The sequence below is a fragment of the Drosophila nasuta genome, chromosome 2L (genome assembly GCF_023558535.2).
Source record: "Drosophila nasuta strain 15112-1781.00 chromosome 2L, ASM2355853v1, whole genome shotgun sequence".
NCBI classification, from domain to species: domain Eukaryota; kingdom Metazoa; phylum Arthropoda; class Insecta; order Diptera; family Drosophilidae; genus Drosophila; species Drosophila nasuta.
This window is the reverse complement of record NC_083455.1, coordinates 3,283,255-3,292,755: the sequence shown is the minus strand read 5'-3', so window position 1 is coordinate 3,292,755 and position 9,501 is coordinate 3,283,255. Positions and strand designations below refer to the sequence as shown.

The 9,501-nt window shown below is 36.7% G+C and overlaps 3 protein-coding genes across 6 annotated transcripts; 1 reads left to right on the top strand and 2 right to left on the bottom strand.

Annotated features, from left to right (window-relative positions):
* Window positions 1-590: 590 nt before the first annotated feature.
* Window positions 591-2,920, bottom strand: LOC132798128 (heparin sulfate O-sulfotransferase). The gene is made up of 6 exons (XM_060809857.1): window positions 2,665-2,920; window positions 2,345-2,604; window positions 2,196-2,281; window positions 1,997-2,135; window positions 1,263-1,483; window positions 591-1,180 (listed from the first exon to the last, which is right to left on the bottom strand). Exons 1-6 carry the CDS (start codon window positions 2,765-2,767, stop codon window positions 937-939), a joined length of 1,053 nt encoding a protein of 350 aa, XP_060665840.1. The 5' UTR covers window positions 2,768-2,920; the 3' UTR covers window positions 591-936.
* A 147-nt stretch (window positions 2,921-3,067) lies between these two features.
* Window positions 3,068-4,766, top strand: LOC132798130 (inhibitor of growth protein 5). Of its 4 annotated transcripts, none has more exons than XM_060809866.1 (5): window positions 3,068-3,298; window positions 3,352-3,714; window positions 3,776-3,942; window positions 4,309-4,467; window positions 4,537-4,766. In XM_060809866.1, the coding sequence occupies exons 1-5, from the start codon at window positions 3,262-3,264 to the stop codon at window positions 4,636-4,638; spliced, it is 828 nt and encodes a 275-aa protein (XP_060665849.1). In that variant the 5' UTR covers window positions 3,068-3,261; the 3' UTR covers window positions 4,639-4,766. The 4 variants fall into 4 exon arrangements, with proteins under 4 accessions (XP_060665849.1, XP_060665847.1, XP_060665848.1 ...); XM_060809864.1 differs by having other exon boundaries at window positions 3,071-3,298; window positions 3,776-3,984; window positions 4,537-4,765; XM_060809865.1 differs by having other exon boundaries at window positions 3,084-3,298; window positions 3,773-3,942; window positions 4,537-4,764.
* A 726-nt stretch (window positions 4,767-5,492) lies between these two features.
* Window positions 5,493-9,268, bottom strand: LOC132798126 (RISC-loading complex subunit tarbp2). The gene is given in 6 exon segments (XM_060809855.1): window positions 5,493-5,801; window positions 5,962-6,099; window positions 7,841-8,059; window positions 8,061-8,127; window positions 8,209-9,026; window positions 9,121-9,268. Coding segments are annotated over 5 exon segments (1,431 nt in total). The 5' UTR covers window positions 8,967-9,026; window positions 9,121-9,268; the 3' UTR covers window positions 5,493-5,552.
* Window positions 9,269-9,501: the final 233 nt, after the last annotated feature.

Genomic DNA, 9,501 nt, shown 5'->3' with positions numbered 1-9,501 from the left:
TTAATTAAGCACTTCGCTTTTGTATCCGAAATAAAATTGAATTTCAATTTTTACTTACCTTAACACTCAGTTTGAGTCTCAGCCTATCTATCAGTTCGTCAATAAAACAAGCCGTCAATGCTGGACACGCTACGTCAGTTTTAAAAGTTCAATGGAATTTCGCACCGCTATCAGAGAAGTTTCCACGACGGCTACGGCAATTAAACTTACTCGTAAACAAAGTACGAATTGCATAAACCAAATATTAACAATTAACTCGTTGTATGGTCACTTGACAGGTTTAATCAATTTGCAAGTTGCATGCAGCTGATAAGCTAGAGACAACTGATGATATGACTGACATATAGAGTTTTAGATATTTACATATATTTTTGACTTGATAAGTTCCATAGTTACATATAATTGCTAAAATCTGATATAAACGTGCGAGTCCCGTAATATCATTGCACTTATGACTTACGTTAACCTCTAAGTACCTTAATATTAATCGTATGAGTAGACCCAGTAAAGATTCCATACTATTCATAATATCTGCTGGTTCCATTTTACACGGTATTGTCAAATACTTATTATAAAAGATTACAATTAACTAGACGAATCAATAATTGTGCTTCATTTAGTTATTACAATTGTTACTAGATATTGCTTACATACATCTAAGAAAGCGATTTTTTAAGTGTTATACAATAATGTCTTATACTATTATACAAAAAAAGGAAACATTAATATGTCAACGATATTCAATGCTAAAGTCTTTTGTGTCTTTTAAGAATAGTACGCTTGATGCGTTTTAAGTACAGATCATATCTAGAGGAGCTATTCAAATCAATATACCTTAAATTAACTGGCATTATTATACTTAAGTCTGAACCTGATCTGTCATTGTCTGCTTTTGATTCGCTTTTTGCATTTGTTACCCCTGCATTTCGAACGCAATCATTTTGGTCTTATCTTCTCATACATAAACTGCTGCAAATGCTTATTATCGGGCTGCATTAGTTTCTTCTTTGTAAACTCAAATTGTTCAAGGGCAAATTCATACAATTCATTTTCCATTTGCCAGATCTTGGATCTCTGTATGGTTTGTATGGTAGCTTCACTGGGCGGTATCTTTGATGAGGTTACGCGTAAATGAGATTTATTGGAGTTTTGATAGTGCTCACGAAAGCCTAGGAAAATTCTGTAATCAAAACAGTACAATAAGAATATATACATACATACATATAACGGTGTAAAAAGTTGGTAAATTATTATGAACTCACCTGGGTAGCGATCTCTCAAGTAGATCCACAAATTCGTACATTTGCTCTGTGACACCGACTAGAAAATATTCATTGACCAAATTACGTTTGGCCTGCTTCAAGGCCCAATCACTACCAGGCTCCCAGCATTCGGCAGCGTGTCCGCAAAAGAATGGTATTTGCATCCACATATTTCTGGGATCACAATCGGGTTGCTTTTGAACCACACAATCATCAAAGGTCTGAATGAAGAGAATAAACATTAGTAAATTGGAAAATATAACAAAATGTTTAATATTGTAACATGTATAAAATCTTAAGTATTTTAAGTATGAATAAGAGACTGAGAATAATATTTTTTTGTGAATTATATTTCCCTTGTTTGATGTCTTGACAATTATTCTATTATCATTTCTTTTTGCACCAAAATTCTACATCAGTATTTTTGACTTAAATGAACATACAAATATTAATGTCTTATCTCGCGCTTATAAATATTTAATTGCACTTTCTAGTTAATTTTACTACGTTTTATTTGCTCTATCGATCATCTAATCGATATTGCATTGTTTTTCATGCATCTGATTTTATTGGAAATGTGCAAACAACAAATCTGTTATTATCCGTCAACTTAAGCATAAAAAAAAAAATATTGTTCAATCTTGTGACTTTTAAATGTTTGAAAACCTCAATTTAAAGTAAAAATGAAACCGATTAGCAGAGCTGATAAGAACTTTCAGAATTGTTCTACTTACGATTTTATTGCCCGCCTTTTTGCGAACTAGATTAGGTCTATAGTTATCTCCATAGCGCAAAAAATAATAATAAGAAACAAGCCTATCTAGCGGCTTACGCACCAAATTTATGTAGATTGGTTTATGTGCGATTTGAAATCTGCAGAACGACAAAATGATAGTATTAATTATATAGATTCGTATATGTATGGATGCTTACTTGGAAAAGTCAAGAAATGCCATATGCCCATGATATAGAGCCGGCTTCATTTCATGCCATTTTGTCACATTTCGCACAAAGGAAATCTGCAAAAAAAATAGCAAAAATTTACCAAAAACAAAATCAAGAGCAATAAGCAAATGACGCACCTGATTTGGCAGAGATAGGACGTGCATATTGGATGTGACATTAATATGCAAGACATGATATCTGTTCAATTTGCACAGATCGTAAGCAATGTTAACGAAACTTGTTGAGCCAGTCTTTGGGACACGATTGTAAAGCACCACCAATTGTTCCTCATAGCCAAAATTATCCAAAGTGGGGGCAACATGATCCACAGTCATTTGTTCTGAATGAGGGCTGTTGTTTTGGTCTCTGTTGGCGAGCTTAGTTAGCGGCTTAAAGGCTACGTGGTAGCGTTGATCCGTTATAAAAAATTCTTATTGTCAGAAATCTCATTACATACCGTGTTCCAATCGAATCTCCAACAACCAATAACAGGCGACAATGCATATAACGGCAACTATCAGCCAATGTACCGGACGCATTATGGGCAACATTTTCCGCATCTTGGTAGTGCCCGTGCTATCGTGATATTTAATATTTTGAGCGCTCAACACATTTTTTCATTTATTTAAGTTTAACTTCTAGTTCTTTGCATTTTGGTACCGTTTTTTCGTCACAATAAGCAGCTGGCTATAATGTTGACTTTCGCGAAAATCAGCTGCTTTAATAGTACTAAGCCAGACAAAAGCTGAATGGTATAAATATAATTGGTGCTGCCACATAGCTGATACGTCATTATTACAAAATATATAATAAAAGATCAGTGATTAAGTTATTTATTTAAACTTTATGGGTTTAGTTTTAAATGTTAAAGAATACTCCAAAACTCCTTCAACAAGTCGATAGGCGCTCTGTTAAGAGGTTGCCACCTGTGTTTAAGTATCGCTATCGATACATTTCTGCACAGCCAGCAAAACAGCTGTAGACGAGTCGTAAATAGACGCTTGTTTTTTGTTAGTAAATTAAAATTTAAGCGAAACGCGAAAAGTGCAACAAAATGTCATCAGCCATATATTTAGAAAACTATCTAGATGGTATGTATAAAGCCAGCCAATAAAAAGCGCTCTAACATTGTGTTTTTTACAAGGATTGGAATCTCTGCCCACTGAATTGGAGCGAAATTTCAAGCTGATGCGAAAACTGGATGATCGGGCACAAACCGCCATGAAAAGCATCGACAGCCATGCAAAGGATTTTATGCGCAAGCTGACCTCGGAGAACGGTGGTGCAATGAGCGAGGAAGACCGCAAAGAGCGATTGGAGGACATCAAAGCATTGTTCGGCAAGGCCAAGGAATACAGTGATGATAAGGTGCAACTGGCCATTCAAACTTATGAACTGGTGGATAAACAAATCCGTCGGCTCGACAATGATTTGGCACGCTTCGAGGGTGAGATACAGGAAAAAGCATCCTCTACGCGGGCCAAATCCGAGGAAGCAGTTGCCAAAAGTACGTAAATTTCCTTTAATGGTTTTATTTGTATATTATTTTGAAAGCTGTTCTGCAGAAGGTGGTCGTAAGAAAACCAAGGATGCCAAAGCGACGGGCAAAAGGAAAAAGCCCGCTTCCTCCGACGAGGAAACTGGGCGCAGCGGTAATCATTCGAACAGTGCTAGCGGCGCAACTCTTAACGCCAGCAGCAGCGCTGGTCAAGGTACCAAAAAGAAAAAGTCCAAGGTAAATCAAGAAAAAGAAACACGCAAGGGGGGCGCTCAAAAGGTAAATCATCTTCATCAACATTATATCATTAAGCTGTTAGCTTTGTTTTTCTATATTTTTAAAACTCTATTCAGTTTGTTTGCCTGGTAGAAATAGCAAAAACGCTGAATATACGAAAAAGGTAGATATCTTTCCAGTATTCTTCTCCTCACTTTTACAATTTGAAGTACTGATCTTTATTGTATGTATATTCAGTGTATTTGATATCCAATTTAGTTGGGTCTTGCATCTATCATTTACATTTCACCTGCTTGCATGATTCATTAATCCAAAAATCTTGTCAAACAATAGAAAGTACATAAATTTGTTGATTCTCAATTATAGAAAACCGCTGATGTCGATGATTCAGAAAAGGAATCTTCTCATACGGCCGCCACGCATCCTAGCGATGTTATGGATATGCCTGTGGATCCAAACGAACCTACGTATTGCTTGTGCCACCAAGTTTCCTATGGCGAGATGATTGGCTGCGACAATCCGGACGTAAGTCTTCCAACCCATTATATTTGTAATGCACCTTATTTAAAACTTGTTTTGGCTTTTCATTACTAGTGTCCCATCGAGTGGTTCCACTTTGCTTGCGTTGGCCTCACCACAAAGCCAAAGGGTAAATGGTTTTGTCCAAAATGCACGCAGGACCGTAAAAAGAAATAAAATCTTGCTACTGCCCCGATGGTCGTCAATGTAAATAGCCTATAACGCCGCTTAGTTGATAGTTTAGTCTAAGCATTGAGTATTTTAAATAAATATCTTTCCAAAATCCGAACTGTCTAAACAAGAGTTTCAATCCCAACTTCTTTTTGTATTGCAACTTTAATGTATGTATATTATATATCTAATGAAAAATATATAAACATTTTACTTTAAGTTTCATTACATACAGCAGTCAATAACAGCGTTAGTTAGCTGAGTTTAACATATAAATACGTTTTATTTTCAGAACAAGTTCAGTTGCTATTTAAATGTATTAATATTAATATGTTTCATTATAATTCCATTCCATTTTGCTTAGCCTACGCAATCTTCGTATTTTTAATAATAATTTTTCAACTTAAAATCTTTATAATTCGTGGAACTTATTCATTCAGTTGTGTGTGTAACTATGGAGTCGAGTTAATTAAAAGTCGAATCAGTTGCAAGCCATATTTGAAAAATAATAGGGAAAAATAAATGGGGCATAACACTGCGTATATTACAAGGCCATTTAAGTTGTTAAACAAGTCGAAAATTGTTCTCGTGACAACTAATTTTCATCAATTTCTAATAGATTAACTTTATAATCTTAAATTAATTAAGAAGCAGCGCGAGCTCTTTTTGTGAAGTTTAAGGTATTTATTATTAATGATTTCATATTAGTTAGTGCCTGTCTTTTTCAACAGCTATAAATTAGTTTTTGTATTAACTAAGTTCAAACTAAATTTTATGATAAATATTGAATACAGTGTTCAGAGTTTTCCATGAACCAAGGAACTTAAAAGGGAGGGGGCGATGGAACAAGGGCGTTTTGCTTTTTGTTTTTTTTTTTCAACATCGTTATGTGCGTTCAGATTTTGCTATCAGTTAGTGGCCTATTTTTTGGTCATAATCTTGAGATACTCCAGAGCATTTTGGGCCGCATGTCGCTGAGCTTCGCCAGTTGTGGATCCCGTACCATGGCAAACACCTACGGGCAAAGTGGATAACTGTACCAGACACTGAAATTGGCCACTAAACGTTCGCTCTTCGATATCCACGTAGGTGACTTCAAACTGATTCTCGGCTGAAATCTCCGAAAGCAGTTTAATGTAGTCGATTTTCGAGCTCTTGAGGCATGTCTTCTGAAAGTCAAAAGGAAACATAAACATGTTCATAAAATAAAGAAAACAATAAATATATATATATTGAATAGAACTGTGTGTGTTCTAATTTACAAGTTGTTTCATTGGAATGCAACCAAGTGATAAACGTGGCGTCTTTAGGAACAAAAACTTAATTTACCTGTAATTTAAGCAGTTTTTTGCCCGTCGCGTTTTTCAATGTCTTATGGAACTGCGACACTTTATTACTGTGCAGCGTTGTCAGTGTTGGCACAGTGATATCTTTCAAATCACCATAATAATTATCGTTAATGCGGGGCTGTAAATAAAAGCGCAACGTTTTGTCAATACGCAGAAACTTGAATGGTGAGTTGAAACATATCACAAAGTGTTGCTCTTAATTTGTTCTTCTTATCAATAAATGATACGCAACACAAAATTCGCGCAATTCCAAAGATTCCAATTATATACAAATAATTAAAGGAAAACTTAGTGAGAATGTTGAAAAATAAAATTTAAAAAATTGAAAGGCTAGCTGTTAAATATTAGTTTGGCATACCGATTAGTAAATTTAAAATGAAATAATAACCACAAACACCGCTATTTCATCTTATTACTATCATGTTTACAAATACTAAAAAATATAAATAAAAGCAGATGAAGTTTTATGTGCAAATGTGGAAATTGCAAATGTATATTTAAACAAAAAATTTAAGTTTTTCTGACTATCTTTTACACAACATTCTTTAACTAATCTTATGATATAATCAAAGGCACAAGAAAGTAACAGTCGAGTGTGCTCGACTGTGAGATACCCGCTTCCCATTTTAAATAAAATCAAACAGTGTCACAAAAATACTAGAAATATACCAGACTGTCAGCCAATGCAACTAAGACCATTTTAATCCTATCGCAATAAAATGTTCATCAATTATGCAGACTATAGGTATTATTGTACGTACAAAAATGTATCGATTTTGGTGCAAGCATTGTAACTCATTTAGATGCTCTAACAAACGGACGGAGGCACAAAGTTATAATAAACTTATATACTATGGATAGTGGGTCTAAAAACAATGCATTGCAAAATATATAAAGGCATTAGTTGCAACTGAAACAGGTTAAGCCAAAGCGTTAAAAGTTACAGACGATACAAACAAGTCAGAAAGCTACAGTCGAGTGTACTCGACTGTGAGATACCCGCTACCCATTTTGAATAAAAGCAATATATTTTGCGGTATTATTCTCAAAATATACCAAATATACTGCAAAAATACTAAAAAAATATACCGAATGGTATATGTGTTATATCGATATAGTACCGCATTCAAAATATACCATAGACTGCTCAATATACCAGATTGTCAGCCAAAGCAACTAAGACCCCTAGTAAGTACAATTTTTATCTGATCGCAACCAAATTTTCAGGAATCAGAACTACTAAGTTATTATTATATATACCGCAACTCTAGCTTAAAAATTACGCTTGTTATTCGATTTTTTTCATTTGCGGGGGCGGAAGTGGGCGTGGCAAAAATTTGAAACAAACCTGATCTGCGTGCAAACATAACAAATGCTGTCGAAAAAAAAATATAGCTCTATCTCTTATAGTCTCTGAGATCCAGTGTTTCATACGGACGGACGGACAGACACACAGACGGACATGGATAGATCGTCTCGGCTGTTGACGCTGATCAAGAATATATATACTTTATAGGGTCGGAGATGCCTCCTTCTACCTGTTACATACATTTCCTGCCGGCACAAAGTTATAATACCCTTCTACCCTATGGGTAGCGGGTATAAAAAGAAGGCATTCATTACAATGAACTCAAGAAAGGCCTATCGAAAACAATATATAGTTAGTTAAGAGTGTTAAGAAAAACATTTGGGTTGCGAGCCACACAAGCTATTATGTATTGGATGCTTGTTTATAATTCAATAATATCTAATTCTGGTGAAACGCGCTCGTAACATTTTGGTGATGTTAGAGTATTTGAAAGATTTGCCGGCTGCTGCTGTTGCTGCACGGCATCATCTACAAGTTTTAGATTACTCACATCGCCCTCCAGTTCGCTGCAAATGCTATCATTGATTTTGGCAGCATCAATGGGCGTCTCCTGCAGTCGGGTCCACATTTTGTGGGCGGCCAAACGCTTGGCAATTTTCTTGCTTTTACCCTTGCCCACCTCGTGATAGTGCAAAATGCTGCACGCAATCGTAAATTGCCTCTCGTGTGGCAGCCCCACCTCCGTTTCCGTTATATACGATGGCGGGGGGCCAGCGACGTTGCATGCACATCTCCTGCAGCCAGCCGATAGGATTGCCCACGATCTTGTCGCTGCCACTGTCGGGGAAAAAGTGAAAAAAATATGTAGCTTAGTTGCTGTTCTGTAAGGAACAATTAATTAACCATTGCTATAATTACTCGCCACTGCCAGAAACATTGGCATTGCCGCCATCACCTCCGCTACTTGTCATCGAACAGTTGACGGCAGATGTTGATGTTGAATTTCCCTGAGATTCGAGCTGGACACCAATAAGCTTGTCAATAAGAGCACGAGCGGCAGCATGCTTCGCCTCTTTCTTGGAGCGTCCAGCGCCCATGGCTGTGAACGGCGTGTCCTTGTCCTTGAATGAAACGCGAAACCGAAACGTCGGCTCATGTATGGCGCCCTCGATCTGTACCAGTTCATAACCCGGCGTAATGCCGCGCCGACTCAATAGCTCTTGCAGTATGCTGACTGGTGTCTTCATTGCCAGCCCATTGGCATCGGTGTCGTTAACAAATTTAAGGGAGTCATCAGTAGGCAACATGCCGACGCTGCCCACAGTGCTTAGCTCCGACAGCTGCTGCTGTTGTTGTTGTTGCTGCTGCTGTTGTTGCTGTTGTATTACTTGAAGCTGTTTCTCTTTCTTGATTTTTGGACGCTGCATCGCAGCATTTTTGGCCGCCGATGAGCTCCCACCGGTGGCAGCGCCATTGGCCAAACAGGCAGCTGCTAGAGCAGCTGATGAATTGCCCATGTTGTCATACTGACGACGCGGTGCAAATCCAGATTGAATGGGCTGCTGTTGTTGCTGCTGCAGCTGCTGCTGTTGCTGGATTTGCTGTAAATGAATTTGTTGCTCGTGCAGGAGCTGCTGCTGCTGCTGCCCATGGTTATGATAGTTTTGTGGCTCCATTTTCCAAGGTAATTAATTAATTAGAAACTTTGTGTATCTGCAATGTAAAACGCTACGTTGCTTAAAACCAAAAAATCAATAAATTGTAAACGTTTCTGTCTTCTAAATAATCATTTTGTCTTTGGACACTAATGCTTGACGGCTTGATACTTACAATTGATTGACGGCTTTGGCTGATTTTTATTTAATAATAATTTATTAATTGCTTATTAATAACCCATTCTTAAATAAAAAATACAGCAAAATGCGGACGCACAGACGATATCTGCGTTTAGATGTATTTGTGATGATATTGAGTTGCCGTACTGATTTAATCTGACAGAAGGCACAGTGGCAACGCTGATGAGCTCGACTAGTAACATCGATTGACAAATGATACGAAGCAACAACGCGCAAACATCGATAGTAATTGAAGTTCCTATTATAAATGGATTTGAATTTACTCCCCAAATATGTATGTTTATGTGTATATATATATAGTTTTTATTTAATTTGTATAATTAATGCACGGGAAACATTCATTCAATCAAATCAA